This window comes from Eubalaena glacialis, chromosome 19, assembly GCF_028564815.1.
Source record: "Eubalaena glacialis isolate mEubGla1 chromosome 19, mEubGla1.1.hap2.+ XY, whole genome shotgun sequence".
Taxonomy (NCBI): domain Eukaryota; kingdom Metazoa; phylum Chordata; class Mammalia; order Artiodactyla; family Balaenidae; genus Eubalaena; species Eubalaena glacialis.
Genome location: NC_083734.1, coordinates 4159614 through 4187030, shown reverse-complemented (window position 1 = coordinate 4187030; position 27417 = coordinate 4159614). Strand labels below are relative to the sequence as shown.

General features: G+C 51.1%; 1 protein-coding gene across 2 annotated transcripts; it reads right to left on the bottom strand.

Annotated features, from left to right (window-relative positions):
- Window positions 1-1180: 1180 nt before the first annotated feature.
- On the bottom strand, window positions 1181-26734 carry PMP22 (peripheral myelin protein 22). Of its 2 annotated transcripts, none has more exons than XM_061175458.1 (5): window positions 26491-26734; window positions 24829-24940; window positions 23503-23602; window positions 9987-10127; window positions 1181-2483 (listed from the first exon to the last, which is right to left on the bottom strand). In XM_061175458.1, the coding sequence occupies exons 2-5, from the start codon at window positions 24904-24906 to the stop codon at window positions 2320-2322; spliced, it is 483 nt and encodes a 160-aa protein (XP_061031441.1). In that variant the 5' UTR covers window positions 24907-24940; window positions 26491-26734; the 3' UTR covers window positions 1181-2319. The 2 variants fall into 2 exon arrangements, with proteins under 2 accessions (XP_061031441.1, XP_061031442.1); XM_061175459.1 differs by having other exon boundaries at window positions 24829-24936.
- Window positions 26735-27417: the final 683 nt, after the last annotated feature.

The following is a 27417-nucleotide window of genomic DNA, read 5'->3' as shown; positions in this document are numbered from 1 at the left end:
TGAGATTTGGGCCATTTCTGTTCTTCTTTGTTCTTAATTATTAATTTTTAATTTTTAGTTAAATGTTATAAAAGAAACCTTATGAAATAAACATGTGTGTTTTCAAAGTTCAAGCACGTTAAGTTAAATTTCCAGTTTTTTCAATCACCTTGTGGCCATCTGTGCCACTTTACCCAATCTATCCGAGTCAAAACAGAGAAAGCGGGTCTCTGCTGGAAACCTTGGAAGGGAGAAGCCCTTCCATCACGGATGTCCAAAGACGCCAGAGCATGAGGTGCCTGAAGGTGGACTCATTCTATATCCTTCCACCTCAGAGTGTGATCGGGGCCGGCAGCACCGGCGTCGCTCAAGCTCTAAGTTGGAAATGCAGACCCTCAGCCCCTACCCAGACCTACTGCACCAGAATCTGCATTTCACAAGACTCCCAGTCAATTCATTAGCGAGTTAAACTCTGAGAAGCACTGGACAAGCTCAGAGGTTGTCACCCTCAGCTAAACGCTGTAATCACTGGCAGGGTTCTTGAAACCTATCAAGGCAGCATGGGTCCCACCATAGACACAAGGAATCTGTATCTCTGGGTGAGCCCTGCACGGGAGAGTCTAATGTACAGGTAGTGAGATTCCCCAGAACAGCCAATATCTCCTTGTAATACACCTCTATCATGACATTTGGGATAAACACTCATTTATAGAGTGCCTTCTACCTGCCCGTCCCTATGCTAAACATTTACACATATAGATCACCCTGAAGGTCTGGCCTCAGGTCACCATCATGCAGACGGTCCATCGCATCACATCTGTCCCCCAAAGGTTAGGGACCCGCGCTGCTCACGCCAACATCCCATATATTAAGTGAGTGTGTGCCATGCTCTGGACCCCATGCGGGTCACCAGAGACCAGAACACGAGAAAGAGGGTTCAGCTAAATAACACTCAGGCTCCTCCGGCCCACTTTCAGGGTCTGTTTCAGCTGCAACGCCCAGCCTCTCCAGTTAGCAGACGTTTGCACAGGCTTCTGGAAGGCATAAGATGCCCCCAGAGTCTGGACAAAGGTGATGATTTTGGTCCCTTAGCACCAAACTGCAACCCAGATCATCTGCCCAGCAGCGGCTCCGTGACCCTCTTGCCTCTGCTCCGACACGCACCTCGCACCCTCACCCACAAAAACCCACAAGAGCTCAGTGAGTTACTCTGATGTTTATTTTAATGCATCTTAGTCCACACAGTTGGTATAAAATCAGAAAAAGCTAAGCAAAAAATATAAAAAAAAAAAAAAGGTCTGGAGTCTTAGCATCAGAAGGGCCCCGTATATACATCTACAGTTGGTGGCCAGTACGAGTCATTGCCAGACAGTCCTTGGAGGCAGAGGACAGTCTAGACCCTGCTGCATCCCGGGAACCCACTGTCCCAGGGGGTCTAGAAGCTTGTCCTGATGCTCCGACCATAAGGAAAACGTGGGAGTGATAAAGGCGGTGGTTTATTATTTATTATAGTAATAATAGCAGCCTAGCTAGGTACAAACGTGGTTATAAACCATTTATCTTACACAGAATTATTCAGGTCTCCATTCGACTTCATGCTGTAAAATTGTTAATTGAATTTCCAGTGAGGCGTTTAGATGATTAGTGATCATAAGGAATGGTAAATACATAGCACCACTTTGTAGGTTTGTTGTCACCAATTTCTCACCTAGATGCGTGACTGGGACACCCCCCTTCAAGGGCAAGTATTCCAAAGCCACAAGCCGTGATTCTCCGAGGGCTCCAGTTTGGGGGTTCTGTCCGAGTGCAGGTAAGGCTGCACACAGAGGCGTGGGCAGTGCATGTCTGTGTGTCACGCACTGGGTCACCCACAGTAAAAGGGCTTTGGGCCATTTGGGGTTTCTATCCACACTTTGGTTTTCTAAATGAGGTGGAGTGGGAGGGAGGTATCTTCTTTCAGACGAAAGGGAAGGGGCAAGATGGACTTATTTTATTTCTGGGCAAAACAAACAAAAACAAACAAACAAAAAAACTGAGCTTGAGTATATGGTTAGGATGTCAAGTTCCTTAGCTACTTTAAGGTTCAACCCAAGGCTGATGGTCAACACATAAAGCAAACAATACTATGTACACATATGTAGAAAGTGTTATAAATAGGTTTTATAAACCGTCGATATTATATACATCTTCAATCAACACTAACCACCCCCCCGCACCTGCTTTCTGTTTGGTTTGGTTTGAGTTTGGGTTTTTTGGCTAGCTCCTTTTTTTTCCTGGCTTCTGGTTTACTTCCTCCCTCCCTGCGTGCGCTCAGACCCTCGGACGTCCTGTCCCGGTGCCTCATTCACGTTTCCGCAAGATCACATAGATGACGCCGCTGAGGAGGGCCAGTGGGAAGGCCACCCAAGCCAGGATGTAGGCAAAGCCGTAGGTGTTCTCCGAGTTGGGATGCCATTCCGGGTGCCTGACCGTGTAGATGGATGCCGCGCTCATCACACACAGACCTGGGAAGGAGAGGGACCAGCTGGGGGCAGGAGGGCTCATGGAGCGGGGACCCTGCACCACCCCCGTACCAGACTCCATGGGACCCGGAGCACCTGCCCCACCCACCCTGCTCTCCTCCCAGACTCGACCCCACCTCACACAAACACACACACACACACCAGTGCACCCTTCTCTCTTTCTTAGGGAGAAGGATATGGGCTGCAGGAAGAGAGGGCACATCCATCTCAGGCAGGAATCTGCCACCAGATCCAGAACTGACAGGAGGGGCTCAAAGGTACAGGAACCCAGGAAACGATCTGCTCTCTGTGTCCAATCTACGTGACCCAGACCATGGCTTTCAAGGTCTCCCCTCCTCTTTCCTCCTCATTTCCTTTAACCGTCACCCATTGCCAGTTGACACGAGGGGCCCAGCGAGAATTCGGGTGGCAAGAGAAGTCCACCTATATCTTTGCAAGGATGGCTGGGTGTGGGAGCCCCTGGAAGTCTGTAAACCACTCCACAGATGGGTGGTGGCATTCTCTGAAATCAGGGAGAGTGACACCTCACCGTTATCTGAGCGGCACTCATGCTGAGCACAGGGGCAGAACTCCATGCTGACCTCCTTAGCAGGATCGCTACATCAGAGACCAAGCAAGCAATGCCCATGGGCACCACTAGGCAGACAGAAGAACACATGGAGAGGAAAGGGGGGAGGACACAGGGAGGAAGGACACTGCAGAGAGAGGAGGTGGTCACGGGCAAGCTGCATGGTGCCTGGTCCCTTTCAACTATTCTTGGTCCCCCAAGGTTGGTCTAAAGCCCAAACAAAGGTGAAAGGGTATCAGATCCGCAGGCAGGTCAGGCAACCCCTTCCTTGTCTACCACACAGCCTTTGGTGGAGGGACAAGAAAATCCTCCACCTGAGGCCTCACAAAGCAGGCAAGTTCAAGCGTGACGGTCCATGCCCACGGTGACGGTCAGCATCCCTGCAGGGAGGAGTCCAGTGACATGAGCACCCCAGCCCAGAGCAGCACAAAGCCTGCTCTGTCCCCTCCTGAACACAGGGGCTTTGACAGGCTCTGACTGACTCTATTATAAGTCCAGCAAGCATGTGGGATGCCTGTGGGTCCAGAGTCCCCCAAGGCCCGGACCACCTACATCTAACCTCACTGCTATTTGGGTTATTTAACTGGACACTGCGACTCTGTTTGAACAAAGTGCATAAGTGGGACTGTGTAACATTCACTGCCCCGATAAGATTGTCCTTCTGCAAGTCAGAGAGAGAAAACGCCCACTCCATTGGCCCCCATTGAGAGAGTCACACAACAGTCTTGGGACCACAGGGGCATCAGCTCCAGGACCTGCCACCTACAGATAGCCCGGGAGATGGGAAGACATCTGTTTCCGCGGGGAAGTCATAGCTGGCCAATGGTCACAGGAGGGAAACTGCAGTTTCGATCTGCTGGACCTCAAGGTCTATAGCTCACCTCTCCAAAGTGCTAATTCTTGCCTGTCTCTTAGGCTATATCTGACCTACCTAATGAAGGCAGAGCCTCAAAGGTGAGGCAAGAGCAAGGGAGAGAGTGAGATGTAAACAGAGCAACTGAAGGGCAAGACGGTGCCCATCATCTTTCAAATGGGGCGTGTGTCTAGCCAGCATCGGCATGAGAAATGCAGTGATAGCTGTGTGGACCAGCTGTGTCCAGATTTCCCCAGCAAAGAGAAAACAACAAAGAAAAAACACTTTGTCTATGACCTGGAGGGAGCGAGAGAGACAGGACACACAAGTGCAGTGACTAACTCAATGGCTTAATTATATGACATTCACCCTGGGAGAATCTCAGAAGTAAAGGAATTTATGCTTCACTTCAAGAAGCCATACACTTATACACTTGCAAAGTCAACAAGAGGATACACACTTTATAATTATTGTTGTCGGGAGACTGATGTTTTAGGGAATATATCATTACAAGGCTGTCTGTATGCAAAGCAACAGACGTGCCCCAGAATACAGAGCAGGTAGTGCCATACAAGGGTCCCAAAAAGTCAAACATTTCTCCCAATAAAGGGATTGTGACGCGTGTTCTTGGCCACCAGTAGGTGGAGATGCGTTTTTGAAGGTCTCCATGGAGAAGGTAAGTGAGGCCACCAACTACACACAGGTGTGCTGCCCTCCCCAGAGATGAGCAGGGAGGGGCCTGCATCTGGGAGCGAAGGTCAGCTGTACGTGGAAAGGCACTGATCCTGTCCAGACAACACAGAAATGCTGGCCACTCAAGACTTCCCAAGAGTTCCCCCCTGCCTCAGCATGGCTGGGTCTGCATCACTAGAAATGCTCCCCGAAGACCAGGCCTCGAGCCCCCTTTAATGGTGACAGCAACCACAGGTGAACAATCAGAGCCCAGCATCTTTAGAAGGGAGCAACCAAGAGACATAAGGCAGAGGAAGGAAGGGAGGGGGCTCTCTAGGCTTCCTCATCTTCATTCTGTTCGGTTCAGTCAACATGGAATGAGCACCTGGCGTGTGCAGGTGCCATTCTGGATGCTGAGTGCACCGAGATCCACAAGACGTGGTCCCCACCTTCAAGGTGAGTGTCATCCAGAAACAGACACGTCAGTAGAGACTTCCAATAGAGTAGGATGTGATTCCAAGGAAAGCAGAGAGAAACACACCGGATGCCTTGAGAGCACGGATCGATCAGGGCCTGGGGAATCCTGAAAGGGGACACGGGGCTTGACCGGGGTCTAAAGGATATGGAAGAGGTGACCAGGTGCAGAAAGGTGTGAAGGAAATCCCAGATAGAAGGGAGACCATGAGCGCAGCAAGGAGGACGGAGGGCCCCGTGGACACCACCAGTGGGTCCCCCTCAGAGTCTCCTTGATGGAGGCTGGAAGAGAGGGCCATCAGGGCACTTGACGAGGTCATGGAGGGAAGCACAGCTTTTGTGGAGGAGAAACAGGATCAGAGGTATGTCCAGAAAGACCGCCCCAGATTTAGAGGTGGGGACAAGATGAGGGGCAGGAAGGTGCATGAGTTGGCTTTTGCCCAGCAATGGTGTTTGCAAGTAAAAGAAAAGAAATGAGCACAATATCTAGGTGTGATGCCACACAACGGAGGAGCCGGTGGTGGACTGGGGTGGGGGTGGGCGGCTCTGGCATGACTGCCTGGTGAGTTAACTTAGGGAACTGGGGGAAATGGTCTTGGAAGCTGAGGAAGTACAGTTTCAAGGAGAGAGATGGCAACAGTATCGAAAGCAGGGGAGGGAGTCAGCAAATGGACATCAGTGTACATCCGCGACCTCTGCTAAAGCAGCTCAGTTAGAGCCTGGAGCAAAGCCAGGAGCCTGGGTGGGGTTGGCTAGGAAGTGAGCATTGGGGGAGACCACCAAGATGGGCAGCGGAAGTGCCTCCCTGGAGCTGGTTTCATGAGCGAGGCCCCTGTCTCTCCCCAGCTCACCCTTCAGGCAACAAGGTGGGGCAGGAAGAGGCTGGAAGGTCCATTACCCGGAAAGCACTGGGCTCTCTGTCCCGCCCACACCGAGCCTCCTCTGTGCCGCCAGCCCCCTTTCCATTCTCAGCCTCTGCGTGATTCCTGCAGCCTTGCAAATCACCCACAGCATTACTAGATGCCCATCTGGGCCCAGCCAGGGCAACATCTGGGATGATTCGCCCAGAACTGGTGTTTCTTAACGTGGTCTCTGACTTAAACTGTCTTTGAACCACTCAGAACAGGCAGGGCACTGGGCTTTTATTCCTCCCCCAGATTTTCATTCTAAATGCTCTCTACCCATCTCAATGTGTATGAAAGAAAAGGAACAAAACAAACAGAAAAAGTAAAAGTCACTTTTAAAAGGAGTCTCCTCCTGCCATCCTTGCTGTTCCTCGTAATCACAATAAACACAGATCGCAAAAACTACACAGGTGGCCTGAGTTTAATTCTGCCAAGGGAACACATTACCCAGTCACCCAACAAGTGGGACATTCAGGGTGTTCTATGAGGTGTGCGTGGAGCTCGCCGCTGGGTGTGACTCGTGAAATAAATCAAAACATAGTCTGTATCTCCGTGAATTTCTTGATGCTTTCCCATCCAGTGTAACTCAACCCAACAGAGCCAGGGCCAGGGTAAGCACTGCCTGGGAACAGATGGCTGCAGGTCCTGAAAGTAAGAATGACTCCAAAATCCAGATATAGGATCAGGACGGCCCTTGTCTAAGAAGAGGGTTTAGAAGAATTGACGGCTCGTGGATAGGATGAGCTCTGTAAATCATCCTAGAAGAACTTACAGTGCGATTAGGGCAGGTTAACGGCTGCAATAGTGGTGCCCAACTCTGGATGGACGTCAGAGTCACCAGGGAGCAGCCCTGCCCAAGAACTCTTAAATGAGACTCTCTGGGGATGAAGCCTGAGCACTAGCCTTTTTTAAAAGCACCCCCTTTTTTAAAAAAGGTGATTCTGGTGTGCAGCTAAGATTGAGGAACACCCAGCTAGATGATGGAGCCTCTCAAAAGGTCTTCAAGAAGCAGCCAACCTAAGAAGTACGTAATCAAGGAAAGACAGTTCTTAAAGGTGAGACTCGCAGCTTATTATAAGTGGAGAAGAGATGATGCAGTGAGACAGGCAGCCCCACAAGCACACGCAAGGCAGAGATGGCTCCCAAGTCTGCAATCAGCCGAAGAGCCCCACACACCTTTCACCTGCTTTTCCTGCATGCTCACGCGTGTGTTTAAAAAGTCCACAGCTGGGCCCTCCAGAAGGAAGCTACGCAGAGACAATCCAGCCCTGACAGCCCCTGGGACACTCAGCATATTTTGGAGGCTTCCACACAACAGGCTTCAGTGTTTGAAGAAGCATCTGCCCTGCGTGGATCCCAGCTATGGTGGCCAACCCACTTGTAGACTGCACATCCCATGATGGTAGGGCTCCTTCCTTCCTTCCTTCCTTCCTTCCTTCCTTCCTTCTTTCCTCCCTCCCTCCCTCCCTCCCTCCTTTCTACTCTTCTTTTTGTTTTCTGATTGTTTTTGCTTTTCTGATTTGTTCCTTGACATTAAGGGGTAATTTCTCAGGCTATCACCAGTCCTCATCCCCAACAACCCTTCCCTAACTGTCTCTCTAGTTACTGAATCCTTCATAGGCCGTGAGATGGGAAACACACGAGCAGGGTTGTCAGACACTGAAGTCTGGGAATCTCTAAGGGGAGTCCCCACTCTCTTAAATCCCAAGTTTAGTGGGAAGACCCTACAGCAAGTTCAAACACAACATTCTAGAGAGCTGAGGTTTCTAGAAGACTAGCTCTCTCAGGTCCTTTTGACCGGAGGGAACAAGCACAGAACATTCTTAGGACGTACAAAGTACAACCGCTATTCTGGATCAACACTTCAACCTCCAGACAACTTCTTATTCACAGATGGACCGCTAAACTGACAAATCAATAACTGAAAACTAGGTCTCATGAGAGATAAGAAGCTAGATTTGAAGGGGATAACGCAAGAACAAACCATGTGCTTCTATATTTGGAGGTTTTCATGGCAGAGTTCTAGAAGGCTTGGACTGAGTTTGGAGAAGAATCCAAACAGTGAAACGAGGAGGAATGAGTAAACAAACTTTGGAAGATTAGCAAAATCTCAGTACCTAAGAGGGTTTGGGTTGAACGAGGTACTTATCTCTGGACTTTGGTTTTTGACCGAAAATGACCTTGCTAAAAAGACAATGTTAGAGAATTTTAAGCTAAAATATCTCAGTTGGAAAAATGAAGATGAGGCACTCCCTGCCCTGAGATGCCCCTTCAAAAGTAAGTTCGCTCTGTCCAATGTTTTTAGTCTCACTAGTTCTGATGGTGTAGACTCATTCATCACAGATGTTTGGGAACTTGGGGATCATAAATGGGGTCGATTTGAACTCATCTTCCACGGTCAATCAGGTTCAATGAAAGATCATACCAAAAGTAGAGTTCCTTAAAAACTCGGGTGGATTCTGAATCTCTAAATATATTCAGTCCACATGGGATGGGAAGAAATGGGGGCACCCAGTGTCCTTGCATGAGCTGCGTGTTCATTTAGCCTCTCCCAGTCTCAGTTTATTTATCAGTAAAATAACGAGTGCGTATAGATCAAATATAAGTATTTTACATCACTTTTTCTTGAGGATATAATCATTGATACCATGGAGAGGATCACCATTGATATCAAACTGCAAACAGGGAGCCTAAAAGGAAATCCCAGAATATATTCTAGTTTTCTGTGTTACTTCTGGAAATGGGGTGAATAATGATCACTGCTCCTAACGTACCCAGAAATGATATCTCACTGAAGAATTAGTAATTTAGCAAAGCTGGCAACACTCCCAGAAGCTTGGCTGATATAATAAAACCTTGATAAAATCAAGTGGCAAAGCACTATTTGGTTTTGAAATTCCAAACTGTGCACATTGACATGTTGTATTTAGGTATTTGATGAGAAATGGTTCTCTAGTTTACTTACTTTTTCCAGTAAAGCATAAGTCTCTGGCTTCTAGAAAAGGGTCATAGACATTCAACGTCAGGTTGTGTCTTGCCATACAAACCTATGTAAGCCATGAGCTCTGCCTGCCCATCCATCCACCCGTCTATCCATCCATCCATCCAGGACTTGTGTGCTGTTTTCAACCCTCCAATGACTGCTCATGAGTCATGGTGGTGATTCAGCAACTAAACAAGAGATGCTACACCCCTGCCCACTCAGGGGCCAGAATTGAGAACACTTCTCAGTCCCCAGACGTACTCTGGCACATACAGATTTTATGAGTTATTAGCCTGGACTGTAGAATCCACCACATCTGCTTCCTATGTCTCTCCAGTGCTCTGCTGACTCAGTCAACTGGCCATCAATGGACAGAAGGATAAAAGGAAACAAAGTGAGACAATGGCCAGAATCCAGAGACAAGAGCTAGAAGGCATCATCACGTCTAGGACCCTGCACATGGTGCGTGTGGATAACCTGGAACCGATGGCGTGTTACACATGCCGAAAGGAAGACACCAGTAAGTCAGAGCCTGGTGGACCCCAGGGGCCAGAGTAAAGGAGAATAAGAATTTGTCAGGTGGCTCCCTCACTGCTTAGAGGTAGGCGACAGGTACCTGAGAGCAACCTCGGCAGCAGATCGGGGCCATTTCCATGCTGAAGCAGGGATGGTCCCGGGGCATAAAGTGAGCTACAGAAATCCACCCTCAAGCCTGTCCTGTGCTCTACCGACATCTTCAGCATTTACCTCTGATGATATGTCCAAACTGTAGCTCCATCCCAGGTTACGGACCCTCCTTCCAGAACCCCTAGTCCCGTTTCCTATGCACCCCGTTCCATGGAGCAGTGGAGAGTTCCCAGATTCACACACACACACACACACACACACACACACACCCTGTGCTGTATGAAATCCATCCGCGGGGAGGACTCCTGCACGCCAGTCATTCTGGAGCCACGCCCTTCTGATTGATCATCCTGCAGTCTGGGGGTGCCCAGCCCCCTCATGGACTCGGTCATCTCCGACTTACCAGCGAGGATCTGGAAGACTCCGGTGATGTAAAACCGGCCCCCCTTGGTGAGGGTGAAGAGCTGGCAGAAGAACAGGAACAGGGACAGAACGCTGAAGATGATGGACAGGATCATGGTGGCCTGGACAGACTGCAGCCATTCTGAGGGAGGAGACACTGGGTTAGGAAAAGCCAGGGCTTGGGGCGCGGGGAGGCGGGGCTCTGCCGCGGGGGGCGGGGCCCGGGGCACCAGGACAGCTGAAAGCCACGCCCCCCGGCCCCGCCCCGGGCAGCAGCAGCATCCCTCCTGTGAACAGAACTATTCACTTTCCCGCTCTGAAAAGTCATTCTTTATTTCCTGCTTCCTTTTGGAGGGAAAAAAAAGGTATTAATACATGTTTAATCGTAGACGCTTTAAGCAAAGGCTCTAAGACACTACCTAGTCCCACCGCAGGCAGTTAAACTCCAGTTCAAATACATTGAATTCCCTTCCAGTCTTTTAGCCAAATGTGTTACTGACACAGATGTGCGTGTGTTCAAGGGGCTCTGAGCCCCGCCCTCTGCCTCTTCTCTCCCTGCCCTCGGGGGTTCGAAGGGCTTCTCGGAGCCCCTGGATTCTGAGAATAGTTCCAAACCACTGTTCAAAATATCAGCATCCCCCAAGGAGACAGAGAGACCGTGGGGATGGCTGGGAAGAAGAAAATGCTATTGGAGCCAAGACTAATTCTGTAGAAAGTCGTAAGAAAATGCTGATGGGAAGAGCATGCTTTATTTAGCTACGAACGCCTGCTCTCCCTCAGCCACGCTGTGTCTTTTCTTGGCTGATCTCAGAGCAGCTGGTGCTCAGTCCGACCATCAGATAGGACCACGGATGACACTTCCTCATCTTTGCTGAACCCCCAGCCTTAGATCAGATCTCCAGGCATCCAACTGAAATTCAGGCGAGGAAGGGAACTCTGTAGTTCACCGTCTACTGCAAATGAAGGTCATTTCAGGAAGGAACGGATAAGAGGCAACAACCTGGGTTTAACACCAGAGAGGGGAACTTGCAGTGTGCCCCCGGGAGACCTCCAGGGGCCTCGCCAACCTGTCGCCTGCATCCTTCCTTCCAAGCACCTGAGAATCTCTGGGGTGGGCGCTGCTCTAAACAAGAAAGATCAATTAGAGACGACCCAGGTTTGATCCTCTCCACTCAGTAATGGATTAATGTGCATTGGCTTAGAAAAACACACACCAGTGCTTAACACAGTAGAAAAAGCTGTGAAATCTGGATGGTTTATCATCAATAACTTGCGAAGATGTTCCCTTTTTTTGGTTTCTTTTTGGCCACACCATGCAGCATACGGGGTCTTAGTTCCCCGTTCAGGGATCGAACCCAGGCCCCTGCAGTGGAAGCACAGAGTCTTAACCACTGGGCTGCCAGGGAAGTCCAATAACTCACAAAGGTGAACCTGTTTTGAGCTGCGAGTAGCTCAAGGCAGAATTTTAAGGGTGCTGGTTAGGGTAACCGTGACTAGAGTTTCACAGACACAGACGTTTTTCCAGACTGAGCCTGGAAGCATTTTAGAGTTGGAAGAAGCCTGAGGGATCAACTAACCCACCCCTTTGTACTGACCGAGATTTCCGGAGATGTTTGGATGAGCCCCATTGGCACAGCCAAAGCTGGGAGGCCCTTGATTCTAGTCTAGTGTTCTTTCCACCGTGACGGACTATATGCTTCTTTTATCTTTGCAATTTCTTTGTCAATTAAGGTTAGAAAAGGATGTCTGATGGGCTGTGAGCCATCCCAACTTCATTTTTATATCTCTAATTGAACCACTATGCCCAGCGTAGCAGTTCTTCTGGAGGAGTGGTCTGCAGCAAAGCCAATGCTGCCATAATATCATTTTCTGTAATAAAGCAATTATCCAGCACTCTGGTAGGTGAAGCTGGAAACATAAAGAAATCTCATCCCCAAATCTAGAACTAAAACAGTGATTCTATTTTGCTGCGGAATAGCCTTCAAGGCACACCCTCAGAAGGGGCACAGCTGGTGCAGGTGACATCCTAGATTTCCTTCTCTGATTCTGAGATCTTTTCCTAAGTCTTTACCTATCATTAACAACAGGAACTTCTGCCAGACCTCATATTTAGAGAAAACTCAAAATCATACATGTTAAATCTACATCAATAGGAGAAGTCCCTTAGATTTAATAATGTAATGAAATTCTTCTCGAAACTCTTTCACCAGGAACTTGAATTTTAGTGCCAACCTCATTACAATTGAGTTAGCTTTCCGTAAGTTGCTCCTCAAATCAGATCACAATCAGGAAATCAAGGAAGTTTTTATTCAATGGGTCTTGGCTGAACGCCTACTGTTTTGAGCCAAGCTCTCCGGTTTGTTCTGGGGATACAAAGTTGAAGAAGAAAGTTTTCAACCTTAAGCACAATAAGTAATACACATACACGATGAGAGCAAGTCCAACTATATCAATTACAGCATGTGTGAATGGGCTCAGGTCACTCATTATAAGATGTGGAATTCCATCTTGAATTACGTAATTCGTCTCTATAGTCTGATACAAGAGATATACCTAAAACCAACAACTGTTGAAAATCAAAAGATTTTTAAAAGAGACACCAGGCAAATATTAACAAAAACATACAGTAATAATAGCATCAGGCGGACGGAATTCAAATCGAAAAAGATGAAAATGGCCAAAGAGGGATTATTTCACAGTGAGGAAAGATCCAGTTTACCATGAAGAAATAAAAGTCATAAATCTCTATGCATACAATAGCATGGCCTGGAAAAAATATAAAGCAAAAAATAACTGAAATATGAGAAGAAATTGATAAAGCTAACAATCATAGTGGAAGACTTAAGCATAGCTCTCTCAGAATAGGTAAATCAAGTAGATCAAAAATACGGTAAGATATAGATTATTTGTATTACAGCATTAACCAATTCAGTTTAATAGTTATGTAGAAAATTTATGTCCCTATAACAAAGACTACAAATTATTTTCAAACACACATGGGACAGTCTTACAAGCTATGCAGCAGGCAACAACCAAAAAATCTCCATAAATCTCAAAAAAAAGCAGACATGATGTAAACACAACTAAAGGCAAACAGAAAGTAGAAATTCAAAACAAACCAGCCAAAATAAATTTGGAAATTTTAAAATAGTATTCCAGATAATCCCTTGGATAAAGAAATCAAGATGAGAAGTAAAAACTTCTTCAGCAAGGAATGATATTGACAGTACGTGTGTTAAACCTACAGGCTGTGGTCCCAGCCGTGCTCAGGCCATGCACTCCATTAGAACAGGCGTGTGTACCCCCGGCTTAACTGGCTACTTGCATATTTTTGCCCCTGAATCCCTCTGCTGTAACAAGTGGGATTAACTATCTCAGAGGATTGTTGTAACGATCAAATAAAAGTGTTGATATAAAAGCTCTGTACAATACAAATAACCCCATTAAAAGGCTGAGCTGAGGGGCAGGGTAAATAAGCACCTACAGACTGTTCCAGGGGTGGTTCCTGGGGCATCTCCATCTGGGCCACACCAAGTGAATGTATAACGGGGACAACCGTGTCCACATAAGCCATATTATTATAAGGTGCCAACAGGAACACCAAAAAGTATTTTAATACAACTCTGCTATCAATTCATACGGAATCTTCAGCACAGAGGTTGGCAAATTATCTGTGACGAGTCAGATTGTAAATAGTTTAGGCTTCGCAGGCCATATGGTCTCCGTGGCAACTACTCAAGTTTGCCATCTTAGCAGAAAATCAGCCTTCGTCGATATGTAAATGAGTGGGTGTGGCCTGTTCACCTAATAAAATCTTATTTACAAAATCAGGCCGGGGACCCAACTGGACCTGCAGGCTATCGTTTGCCAACCTCTGCTACAGACAAGCACATCCGATGTACAGAAAACAATTGTTAGAGTGGAGAGACCTGGACGGCAGGGAAAGCCCTGTCGACTGCAGTCCTGTTTCCTACAGATCAACCTTAATGTGAGGCCACCGTGCCAAGCGGTGAGTCTGAACTTCTACCCAAGCCCCGAGGCAGTGATACTCTTTTCTCCCAAATCACAAGTTCAGGGTCATTAGCAGAGCCCATGATCAACACTCACTGTCATTCTCCAGGCCTTGTTCAGTGCCTGAGAACTATTCGTGGAATCCCCGGGGGCAGCGCTGTAACCTCCAACGTTGGTGCCAAGCACAGGAATTAAAAGCCTGTCGCAGACCTGCTGTTCGGATGCGCGTGTCAGGTAATAGGGCTGCTGACAGCTCTCTGACGTGGGCCAGGCCGTGGCTGTCAGCACACCCGCTCCCCCCGCAGAAGGGAAAGCTGGAGATGCCCAATGACCAAAGGTCAGATTCCTGCCCCAGCGGCAGCTAAGCAATGAAGGAAATACATCTGCCCCCTCAGCTGTATTCTTAGCCCAGGGCCAACGATCTGGTGAGTTAAGAGCTCAGAAGGGATGCAACCCTCTTCAGTGCACCAGCCCCTCTGTGTTCCTGTGCATCTTTCAGTCCCAGCCTGGAGCCACGCCCCTGGCAGCCCCTCCCCACCTTGCATTCCACTCAGGCAGTTCATAAGAGCTCTCTGACTCCATCGAGAGAACAGGTTTTCCGGAAAGTGAACAGAAGGACAGTGGCAGTTGAGTCAAAGCATAAACTGGGGGAAGCCAAGCCAGGAGGAAAGAGGCCATGGGGGTGAGTCACCACTGCAGGAGCAAGTGCCACCCATTTGCATAATGCTGTGCTGCTTTCCAAAGCACGTGACCCCCCAGGCCTCGATCCCCACCCTCAAACCTCGCTACCCACTGCCATCCCACAAACCGCCACTTTCCTTCCTCCTCGGGATGAATGTCATCCCAGAGATGGCTGACCTGCCGAGCGGCCTGCCTCCTATCCAGGTGGCCTTGGCTGTTAAGCTTCGCCCAGGTGGGAGCCTATACAGGGCCCCGCGTGGTCCTCGCCCAGGGCTCCAGCTTCTTCCCATTCAGTCCAGCTGGGAGCTTTGAAATCGGGCCCAGGGCTCGGGCTAACTCTGCCCGTGACCCACGCAGGATGCTTGCCAGAGGCGCAAGCTACACAGGGGCTTTCAGCTCCCTCTGGCCAGGAGGAGCTCACGCGGATGAGGAAGACCACGGGGGAGGCTCTTTCAACCCACAATCACGAGGGCATTTCAACTCCAGCAGAACCTCTGGCTGATGACTAGTGAATAGAAGTTCAAGGCGCTCTGGCTGCACCTGACACCATCACTCAATTAACTGCCCTCCTAACCAAGAGGCTTCCTGATGGGCACAGGAACTAGTTTTCCAGAGTCTAATTTATACGTGTGGTTTGATACCACAAGTCTTATTCTCACTAGTCTTTAGACTTGAACAGGGAATATAATACAGCCATTGAGGTTCTGAGGTTACTGAAAATATTCAGCTGTTTCAGGCTTCCTCTATTCCCTGGTTGGAAAACTCTAGTAACAGGAGGGTCAGGTTAGGCTGTGTTTCCCAAAGACTTGTTGCTAATTAAACAGAAAAACAGAGGGAGTGGTTCCATGGTCAAGTATATTAACCTCCCTCCTCGGACACTGCAATGTACAATGACGTACTCAAGGCTCTGAGAAGTCTTACCATTAAAAAAATAGCCTGGGTAACTTTTAAATGGTGTTTTCCAAATTGACTTATTGGAGAACCTTTTTTGTTGGTGTTGTTAAGAACAGGCCACCTGGACATGCGGGGTTTGGCCACACACAATGACAGTGGAAAGGAGAAAGGCATTTTAACTGCCCGATCACAAGCTGTGCTGATGGAAATGTACAGGGAAGGAGGGTATGCCTGGGGGGAGGGGGCTCAAGATCTTTGCTTTAAAAGGCATTCTCCATATAAAAATAATCAGAGGTCCCCTCTCCTTTTTAATCCTAAAATATAAAAAGAAAGCCAAGCATCATGGAAATTAAGAGCCCCCAGCCCACCAGTCATAGTGAAGCACCCACTCTTCTCTCCTCCCCATGCCTACTGAAGTTCTACCCAATTTCCAAGGCCCACCTCAAAGGTTCCCCTCTCCGCACCCGCTGTCACAATTATATCCTGAACAGCAAGAGGCTCCAGGACACATGGGATGCGATGGGTGCCTATTCAAGGTCCCACCTCCACGCTCACCCTATTAGGCCACCAGGGCACCTGCCCCAGGTAACCAGCTTGGAAGAGGCAGACCCAGTGCAGAAAAGCAGGGACTCCTGGTACCCGTCCACTGGGGTGCTGAGAAGTTGAAAAGCATGTTTGAAATCTAACAAATTAAATAATCCTGCTGCCCTCCTTTAGGTTTGGCATCCACAGAACATAGGGAGGAAGGAGGAAGAATGGGACAGCAAAGGGAGAGAGTTTCCCCTTCTCTGCTCACCCACCTGCCAAGCCAAACCACGAGCCACCTGCAGAGAAGCAGCAAGAGGCCGATGCTTGCCACCCAGAGGCAACACGTTAGCCAGCTGGGACAGCAGAGGACTGTCACCCGCACCAGAAAAGCCACTGCAAGAAGAAGGCATCACCCAGAGAAAGGAAGACCCCGGGGGGATAAAACCGCAGCCTCCAAATATTTGAAGAGTCAGTCTGGGGACACGACGGGGGTTTAAACTCCTTGAGGACAAGCCTGCAACCTGTAAAACCCAGGTCCAGCCCACCAGGCATGAATGAAGACAACCAGAAACGACTGGAAATTCAGGGGACAGCCGTGGCCTCAGCTATGTAATTTGTTAACGACAGCATCCCATGGCATTTCCCCCGCGTCACCGGCCCCTCCTCCCCAACCTCTCTGCCAACTCCTTCCTGTGCCCATCAGCTGCCGGAGTGTCACGAGACTCACTCTGGACCCCTTTGCTCCTTCGGCCTCTCCTCTCATCAACTCCCCAGCACCACGACATTAAATACCCTCCGTAGACACGGAGGACTCCAAATCTGAATTTCCAGCCCAGACCTCTGCCCTGAGCCACAGATTCCCAAATCCAAGTGCTTTGCTGACATTCTATATTCTCAGTGTAATGGCCAGAATGAGCTTTCAAAACACAAATCAAGTCACGCCACTCTTCTGCTCCAAACCCTTCAGTGTGGCCGGGCTGTCCTTCTCAGCATCATGGCCCGAGCCATCAGCCCGTCCTCTCCTGCCTGTAGCCAGCACACTCAGCCACGCCAGCCTGGCACTGGTGGACACGTCAAACTCTTCCCGCCTCAGGAACCTGGCCCTTTCCATCACCTCCTGGAATTCTCTTCCTGCTGTTCTTCATACAGCTGGTCTCTCCCATCTTTTAAGCCTCCGTCCACGTGACTCTGGCAGGAAGAGGCCTGCCGTGACCAGCTGCTTCCTCCCCAGTGGTGACTTTTATTCCATCGCTCTCTCTGTCTCCTGCAGAGCGCTGCCCACTGCCCACAATGACTCATTCATTGTCTATCCTCCGTCTCCCCTGCGTAACTGTGAGCTCCATCCATCAGGGCAGGGACTGGTCTTTCTTGTTGAGCTCTGTCTGCCCAGCACCTAGGATGTGCTCCATATATTTGAAGAATGGATGAATGGACCACGCTGGCAGCTCTTTGAAAATGAAAGAGGTTCTCTTGAAAGGTAGTGAGCTCCCCATCACTGGTAGCAATGTGCATGTGGTGGGCACATTGCAGAGAGTCTGAAGCTAGTGGGATGGGAAGGGGGATGAATCTGATGACCTCCCAGGTCCCCGCCAACGTCAGAGCCTACGTGTGTGCTGATGAGCACATACTCAGAAGGCTTCGTGCCAGACTTCCTCTCCTCAGGCACCAAAGACCGACATCCACACCCTCAGGCCACCCCACGGCCAATCCCTGCTCCTGAACTACAAGGGATGCTTTCTCTACTCTGGTAAAATCCTGGGAATGCAATTTAAATTTTTTAAAAAGCAAAGCCTGAGCTTCAAGGGCCATATGGTACAGACACAGGTCTGAGCAAGCCTTCTGAATTAACTCATGGATGCTGGCATCTGACGAGAGACTCCAAGGGTTGAAACAGCATCATTGTGACACCACGTCCCACTCCCTGCACCTCCCTCATCCTGCCAGGACCTCCTCATCCCACGAGGGCCTGTAAGATCAAGAGCCATTACTGGGTCAGAGCTTGCGGGTTGGCCCAGGGAGCCACAGAGATTTTAAATTGCAAAACATGAACCCATAAGTGCAGAGGGCCTCCTGTGTTTTCTAAATTCTGACCAAAAGCTGAGCCACAGATGAGGAAATGGTATGATGTCCTTGCAGAAATGACAATGCCACCAAGTGGATAAACGAGATAAATCTGGGATCACAGAAGACACAGACACAGGAGACCATCGAGGGCTCAAGTCAGGGGCTCCTGAGACTGGCAAGACTTATTTTTTTCTAATTTTCAATCCGAAGCATTGGTCTAACGCTGCCCACAACCTAACGGCCACGAGGTCGCTGCTGCTGCTGGAAATAGATAGGTGCATTTCTACTTTGGAAGATTTCTGATGTATTCTGCCTTATAAACGCACAAGACTGTTACTCCATCTTGGAATAAAACAGCCGAGAAACGCGTATAAGACAGAGCAGGTCTAAATGAAATCATAAAAATTAGAAACCCATCCATCTGCACCAAACTCCTTTCTGGGGTCTAGAAGGCCCTACAGGCTGGCCTGCTGCTTCATCTCCTGTGCTCTCTGTTCCTCAACTCTGCCAGGCTCCTTCCGGCCCCAGAGATCTTGTCCTCGGCAGGTCCCGCTGGCTAGAACCTGCCCCAGATGTCCCTGTGGCTGACTCCTTCCTGGTCATCCTCAAGCGGCCATTTCTCCAAGAGGACCTCCTTCCTCACCCCCGTCCCTCCTGACACATCACCCTGCTTTATTCTCTTTATCCTTCCTATCACTGCCCCTGATTATCCACGTTTATGGACTGTTCCGCCCAGTAAAACGGAAGCTCTTATCCACTCTTGCAGCCTTGGTGTCTGCGATGGAATCTTCTACGGGGCAGGTGTTCAGTGAATAGTCCTGCATGAAAGAACAGAGGGAGGGGGGAAAGGAGGGCAGGGGGAGTCCTGAGGTGGGAAGTTCAGGATCAAGGAAGTGAGAGAAGGCTGAAATTCCAAGATGAAGGGGAGGAGAGATGGGAGGTGAGGCTTAATGGGAAACAGGAGCAGGTCGTTCAGGTATGGACCTTAGCAAAGATGCTCATCTGAAGATGGAGAGCAGTAAAGGACCTCTGAGAGGTTTTAAATTGAGAGTAATATGATGAGGCTTGTATTTTTAAACTTCATCCTTGATTCAATATGCAAAACGAGTTACAAGGAAGGAAGAAAGGTCAGGAGTTAGGAGGCTGCAGCAATGGCCCTGACAGTAACTGCAGGCATGGTGACGGGCGTGGGGATGAAGAGTGACCAGGGGGACCTAGGATGATTCTGAGAAGGGAGAGAAGGAAACACATCCTGGCAGACTCTGAGCATGAAGCTCACTGGATGGTGAAGCGGCATCCACTAAAACACTAGAAACCATCAAAGAGGGAGATTGGGTGGAGGGGGGCAAAGGCTGGCTGGTTTGGAGATGCCTCTGGACATCCCAGCCAAACTGTCAGGTAGGTAGCTGTGTATGCTCGTCTGGAGGTCAGAAGAGAGGTCCGGACAGGATGGAAACAAGGATTCAAGAGACATCATGAAACAGTAAGACTTGTTAATGACTTGGGAGGTGGAAAGAAAGAGAGGGAAGTCGAAGGAATATCCAGTTTCCAATATGGGTCACTGTCTGGCTGATGGGGCCCAGGACACAGCAGAGATGGGCTATTTGGAGAATCCTAAAGTAATTGGGCTCTGCTCTGAAACTGCATAGGACACAGCAGAGCTCTTGTAAAAGAGTATGATTGGTATGGGGGGGTGGGGTAGTCAAAGCCCTGAAGAGAAGAGTTTCAAGCCAGGCTTACTGGGAGGTGCTTGCTATTAAATTTCTATGAATCGAGAAGCCATGCTTCCCATGCAGCCAAATGACTCCATTCTCAGCCTCCCTTGTCATTAGGTGTGGTTCTGTGATGAACTTCCAGGAAAAGATAAAAGCAGAAGTGTGTGGTCTATCTGGAGACATTTCATTAAAAGGGAGGGGGACACATTCTTCTCCTCCTCCTTTCTCTACCCTTGTTTGAAGGGTAGAGAAATGGCTGGTGCTCTAGCAGCCTTTTTGGTCCATGAGGATGAGGACCAAATCTGAGAGATGGCAAAGAAATAAGCTAGAAAGTGCCTGGGGCTCTGACAATTTCATGGAACAACCATGCCTATCTCAGGCTGCCTACTTCCACACTTCTTTTGAAAGAGAGAGAAATAAACTATCTTATTTAGGCCACTACCATTTAAAGATGTACTGTTTTATGCAGTCAGTCTTAATCCCAATCGGAACGCTAACCAACTGGTCTAATGTGTCCTTCCATTGCCTTCCCCTTGCTTTAGGTCATCATTGCCTCAATAGGGAATTGCCTCCTCCTTGCCTGTATTTATTTAAATCCTGCCCATCCTTTGGAGGATGGATCAAATCCCCCCTCCCACATGAGACCTGCCTTCCACTTCCTCCCCTGAACTCTGGCGCTGCCCGCCTGCCCCCACTCCTTGGGTGATTCATCCCCCTGCACAGAGCTCAGGACTGTCAAGGCCAACGTCCATATTCTCCAAGCCCTTATATTCCTCAGGCCGAAAGTCATTCAAAACAAGGTCATGATAGATGTTCCCCCACTAAGCCTCCTTCACCTCTACCTGCAGCCAGGATCAGGATGGGGCCAGAGGGTGTGTAAATACATTTAGAAAATGGAAAAGCAGACAGAGTTGAGGGCATTTAGTAAGGAATCTAAAACTACTCTAATATCAAGAAAGAGTTTGAGGGAAAAAATCTAATCTGTTTCCTTCCAACTGTATAACATAGACGTTTGACTGCCATGCAGTTAATGTGGCAACAAGCACCATCCATATAAGAAAAAAAAGTGAATGACGCCCTGCAGAGGTGCACTGCCCCAGCCCCGCACATGCAAAAACAAGCCCCTTCAGCAAAAATAGCAAGTCATGTAAACCAACGCGTTTTCACATAACATGCTTGCAACGTATTCTTCACAAATTGGTATCAGTAACGAATTACTTTCAATTACTAAAATAAAAAGTATGTTTGAAACATTCTAAGAGCAAATACGGACCAAGGTGACTGGTTTACACCTGTAAAGGCAGTCTAATTTTTTTAATTCTGTATTTTTTTCACCTCTTGTTTGGCACAGAAATGGTTAAACCCAATCGAAAAGGCAAAGGAGTCCCAGAGGCTTCACCCCCATCAGAGCTGAGGTTGTAACACAAGCTGACCCATCAGAAGATGAGAACAGAGATACCGACCACTGGGGAAGCTTAAATGGAAAGTTCTGACTTAGAATCAGCCCAAGTGCAAACAAACCCAGCTTGTCCAGAGTTCCTCAGAACGCCCTTCCTGGGAGAGACGAGAAGGCAGATGTGGAGGGGAAGCACGATCTGGGACCCCCCCCCCAGGGAAGCAACCACGCGGATTTGGATAAAGACCCTGGATGCACACCCCAAAGCCACTGTCAACGAACCCGGGAAGATGAGTTTGGACACAGAGAGCCAGCTGAGCGATAAGAATAACGCCGGTGCCTCTTTGAGAGCTGCCGCGAGGGCGGAGCAGCCACTCCTGACCGCAGAAGATGCAGAAGGCAGGTCAGCAGCAGGCAAACATCACTGTTCTGCAGGGAGGACCATTTAGATCACTGCGCCTCTGCCGACTCATCCCTCTTGAAACCCAGCCGGGTTGGAGTATGCCTGCCAAAACTGCCCCTTCCGGGACTAAGAGTTGCGAATCCCCTGCCAACCCCACGTGGCCAAATGCCAGTTGGGCAATGTCCAGGTGGACACCTCGGGGTGGGGGGGGGGGAGTGTCTCAGGGAAAGCCGGCCCTTGTGGGCGGAGTCACAACTCGTGGCCACCAGGTGTCAGTAGCGAGCAGGGAGCCTCCCGTCCTGAGCTTCAGGGAACTTCAGCCAAACCCTGCCCCGGAGACCGGATGCTGTGGCTTTGGGGCCAAGCAGTGCTGTGGCCACATGCGCAGACACTCCTGAGTGTTTGTTATTTGATTGCCAACTCACAACGCAACCTCTAGGGTGGTTTGAATTCAATATCCTTCACAGACTCAGAGAAACGTTTAAGGACTGCTCCCTTCAACAAAGACTGGGGTCTTTCTTTTCTTCCCCCCAGGAAAGTGGAAACATAAAGCAGGGTCTTCTAGACCTTGCCTATCCTCCCCATATAAACTACAGTAGTTCGAGCGGTCTCTCTTTATACTGAGGTTGGAGATATTTCGTTGGTGATGCTTCAGGGACAGCTTGAGTACTGCTGGGTGCAGAGCCCCAAGGAGAAAAGTCCAGCAAAGAAACTGGACTGTGCAAATCCAGAACGAAGGGCCACTGCCCTCCCTGCTTTGTTGAGCTGCATCTGAACTGGTTTCTCTCACTGAGCGTAACATCTTCAACAGAAATACTTGATCTAGGGGCTGCTGCAGCCTCATCAAAACGTGTACTTTGCTGGTCTTTAAACCCAAGATGTCAGGAAAGCTCTGTCACATCTATAGGTACTTCCCTCTCCAGGCTAAGGACACGTCCTTTGGAACATGAGACCGTGCAGAGCCTGGCCCACTGTGTTCTCAACACCAGGCACTGTGGCCCCTGCCAGGGTCCACGCTGCCACCAGACACCTCCCAGTCACCAACAAGAATGCATCCTATTTATCTCTGCCTCTCCACATCCAAAGACACCAGGTCCCCGCTGAGCCCTCCTTCCCTCCGGGTGCTGGAAGTATCTGGTGTGTGCTTCCATGGCCAATTAACCCCTTAACCTGAACCCAAGAAAGCCTGGTTTCCACTATCTCACAGAAAAGATGCTAAGGACAGAGCAGAAATACTCCCGGGCTCAGCCTGAGGTTGTGCAAATAGCGTCAATGCCCCATCTTGCAAGGAGGAATCACTCAACAGCTGTGATGCTAAATGGCACCCCTGAGGCCCAAGATGCAGAGAGGAAATCCTATAACTGGAGACCAAAAGCTGGCCCATCTATCCTTAGGACAGCGCCTCCATCACTGCTCCAGGAAGACACAGGACATTCCTGGATATTCTACCACCAAACCAAAGACGCTAATTGGATTGAAACTCCCAGTGGGGTCTGCCTACGGTTTTGCATCATCACTGCTTATGTGTGTCCGCATTTCTTGGCTCACAAGAAGCCTTACACAAGTGATGGGAAGCAGGGGGTGTGGTGCTCCAGGGTTTCACTGTAGGTAGAGAGAATGCACAAAGACTCCCCAGGATCTCAGTGTAGCCAGTGAAGCGACTGCCCCTCCCCTTTTGCCTTGGGACGTCTTGGCCACGTCCCACCCCACCCTGGCAACAACTCTCTAGCTTGTGTCTTCCAAGAACAAGTGCTTCCAGGTCTGGACAGAGAAACATGCCGCGGACAGATCAGGACGAACTTGTGGAATAAAAAACCATTCTCACCGTTTGCTGAGGATGTGAAACAGTGTTGGACGTTGCTCGACGAAGAGGTGCTACAGTTTTGCCAGAGGTCGGTCGCGTGTCCATTGCCCACCATCCATTGCTGGAAAGAACCAGACGTGGTGAATCAGGGGAGTCCGTGAGGAGGGACGGAAAGGGGGAGGGAGAAGGCCAAGGGCAGGCAAAGAGCAACCTCATCAAGCCGTCTACGGGGCCTGCCCCTGCCCTGCCCCGGGGCTGCCTAGCCGGAGCCCAGGGTCGTGCTTGAGAAAGGGGAGAGGTGGTGGTCTGGCCCAGACATCCAGAGGGGAGGGCCGGGGCTTTGCTAGTGAAAAGCACTCTGTAAGTGGAAAAGTACCACACACACATAAGTTGCTCTGTGCCGAGGTGTGTGCTGTAGTAGAAGAAGCCATGAAGTCAACCCAGGACACCTGCATCCAAGCCGTCTCCCCCCACCCCCAATCTCCCGGGTATCATTCCCGAAGCTGCAGCCACTCTGAGCCCATTTCCTTACTTACAATTCCTATCAACCGGACAAGATCGCCATAAGGCACACTTAAGATGTTGGGAGGATGCTGGTAAATGATGAACCAACTCACCAATCCCCAACATAATTATTTCTCAACCTTTGAACCAGGCCAGAACATCACGCCTGGGACTTGCTATATATACAGAAGTTAAGGCCACGGTCGCATAACTGCCCGAGTCTGGGCTCAGCTTCAAGAAAATAAGTTTAAAAGCTAATGAGCTTGATGTCTGATGGTTTTGCAACACAAGTTATCCCAGTGACCTGTTTGTACTGGAGGAGGCTTTCCTGAGAAGGTGCCATGTCCACAGCGCAAAGCAGACCTGGGGCTGTGAACTCTCAGGGAAAAGCCAATTTGAACTTTCCAATTTCAAGTCCTAAAGGCTGTTTTATGAACTAAACCGCCCATCTGATGGATGCCATTTGGAGAAAAAACAAATCTCCCTAAATACTCCACTTCCTTCCTCAACGACCCTGCATTAAGGAAAATGCTACACAAGCTTATCAAATGAAAGGCGGGGTGGGGGAACCCCTAGATCTGTACCTAAATTCTTTGGCTTAAAGAGAGACCTGCGCGGCTTAACCTAGCCCCGCGCTCGCTTCCTTCCTCCCCCTGAATCTGCTCTGGTTTTCGCAAAACTACTTTTGGAAAGGCGCGGATTGCCAGAAACTGCAAAAGGCCCTGGGATGTCTGAGACGCTTTGTCTGCAAACTGGAGGGGGCACGGTCGGAACGGCCATCCGGAGGCCGAGCTCGGGGTGAGCCCCGGCGCCCCTCCCGCCCGCTGCCCGCCGGAGACTCACGCTGACGATCGTGGAGACGAACAGCAGCACGAGCACCGCGACGTGGAGAACGATGATACCCAGCAGCAGAAGCAGCATTCTGGCGGCGAGTTCTGCTCAGCGGAGTCTCTGCCTGGCCGGAGAGAGAGCCGGACTGGACGTGAGGCCGAGCGAACTGGCCTGAGCGAGCGAGCGAGCGAGGCAGGAAAGGAAGGAGGCAGGAAAGAAGGGAGGGAGGGAGGGAGGGACGCGGAGGGAGGGTCCTGCGCTCGGAAGGCCCGGGCCTGGCGCCGCGCCCGGCCGCCCACCCCGCCCGGCGACCGCCGAGAGAGGGCAGCAGCCGACCGCGGCATCCCCGCCCCGCAGTCCGTCGAGCCCGCCTGCGACCGAACATCTTTTGCTTTTGGAACAAAACAAGTGGTACGCACGACGCACGTCGAAGTCACCCCGGGAGGCGAGGTTTTTCCAGAGCGCCAAGCAGGGGCCGCAGCGCGCCTCCACCCACCTGGGGGCTCCGGGGGCAGCCCAACAAGGAGAAGGGGGGCGGAGGGCGAGAGCTCGCGTTCCGCCGTGGGGTGGAGCCGGGGGTGAGCGGATGGGGCCCAGATTTCTGCGAGAGGCCCGGGGACACCAGCGGCGAGCTGGGAGGGAGAGCGCGCGGCGGGAAGCCGAGTTCCCAGACCCCAGGGCGCTCCGCATTCCGTTAGACTCCCAAGTTTCCACCCAGTTCCTCCCGCGCAGGGGAGCCGGCCCGGCCCCAGCACAGCTTGGCATCGACACCAGCGGCCCCGGAGAGAAGGCGCAGAGCGGGGTAGAGCGGAGAGGAAAGGACGGCCGGAGAGAACTGCTGGGGCCGGCGCCTCCTGCCCACCGCGCGCGCTTCCCCAGGCAGCCCTGCGGGTCGGGCCGTTGCGCTCCCGGGACCGGGGCCCAGGAGCCTGGATGGAGGGGAGCCAGTGTCCGGTGGGAAGGAGAGACGGAGGGAATGGGTTGGGTCCCAGGAGAAGCGCAGCCGGACGGAGCCGGCAGGACATCTTCTCTCCGCCACGGTGTGGTCCTAGCCCCACATTTTGCAGACCTTAGGGACTGAGACCCGCCGACCTGTGGGAGGATTTGCACGTCTGCGAAGATGAGCTGCGTTTGGGGGGCTACTTCAGGACAGAATCTTGGGCCAGAGACATCGTTTCAATAACTCGGTTTTTAAAATACCCAATCGCAAACCTCTCCGTTCCTCCCCTTAAGCAACACGTTCAGTGAAACTCTGGAATGTGCAGGAGGAAATAAGCACGATTTTCTGATGTCTCCCAGAAGGTTTAAATTAAATCCAGTGACTCCTAATGCCGAGGGCGGGGGCTGGGGGGGGGGGGCACGGGGGTCCTGTACCCCGGGGATGTCCACCGCAGGGACCGCTTTGCCAATGAGTCCAGCGAGGCGAAAAGTGCTCCGCCTCTGCCCCATACCCGGACACCAGCACCCACGTCCCCGGCGGCTTATAGACCACCAGGCACCCCGCAATGGATCCCTACAAGCCCCGTAGGAAGGACGCGAGACAGGCGGTGGTCTACCCGCGATCGGGGACCGCGCCAGCCCGGGGCCCCCTGCTCCGCGCGTTCTGTCACCGTCTACGGAAGATGCCCACGTTCCTCCTCCATCTCCTCCACTTTCCCTGCCAAAAGCACTTACAGCCCAAAGGGATAGCTGTCCCCGATCCTCGGAGATCCTCAGAGTGGCCTCGGGCACAAACTGCGTGCGTCCGCTCGGCGGCTGGCGTCCGGAAAGACAGCTGCTCTGCGGGGCTGCGTGCGCCGAGCGAGGGGCCGGAGGGAGGCTCCCGGCGTTCCCCTTTAACGGGAACAACGCCCTGTCTGCGTCGCTGCAGTAGGGTGTGTCCCTGGGTCAGCGTGTGCAGGGGGGCGGGACTCGGGGAGGGGAGAGGGCAGTGAGGAGGGAGGCAGGGCAGGAGCCAGTTCCTCGGCCTTCACTGCGCCCCAGGAGAAAGTCGATGACTGCAAAACAGCGGTGACTTGTCCTCGAAACTAGGAGGCAGCGAGCTTTCTCACCTCCGCTTCCCTGGCTCCGCGGAGTTCACGGAGACCAAGAGTTGACCGATATACTGGCCCCTTTGCCCACGTGGGAAAGCCCGCCAGAGGTCGCCTCCGTGGGTGACCAGCGCGGGGCTCTGGGGCGCACGCAGTCGGACCGCGCCCGCGCGGAGAGCCAGCCTGGATGCCCCTCCCACGGGTAGGGGGACAGACCTAAGCGCTGGCAGACCTCCCTCCCCTCGGGTCCTGGCGTCCCTGGCCTGCCCTGCAGTCCTAGCGGGGCGCACCCGCGCCAAGCCCGCCCGCGCAATCAGGTCTGCGCCCAGGCCGTGCGCCGGTTGCCTCGGATTCCCAGGACCGATCTAGCGGGCCTGCTTGGGTGAGGTTTGGGGGAGGAGGAAGAGGCTTGCCCACTGCAGGACAGCGCGCCCTGGGGTCGCTGGGGAAATCCAGACCACAACCCGGAACGCTCCAGGCGAGTTTGCCTGGCTTGGCGCCCGGCCTCGGCTCGCGTCCCTGGCCACAGGGTGGGGAGTTGGCCATTTGAGGTGGGGGAAGAGCAGCCAGG

Bases quoted from the DNA above. Each gene is read 5' to 3' on its own strand.
- PMP22 (XM_061175458.1), bottom strand. From the start codon at position 24,906: ATGCTGCTTCTGCTGCTGGGTATCATCGTTCTCCACGTCGCGGTGCTC. The intron at 10,128-23,502 runs GTGAGAATGGTT...CTCCTCCCTCAG, and splicing joins TTTCACATCCTCAGCAAACG to AATGGCTGCAGTCTGTCCAG. The intron at 2,484-9,986 runs GTAAGTCGGAGA...TCTCCTTCCCAG, and splicing joins AGTCTTCCAGATCCTCGCTG to GTCTGTGTGTGATGAGCGCG.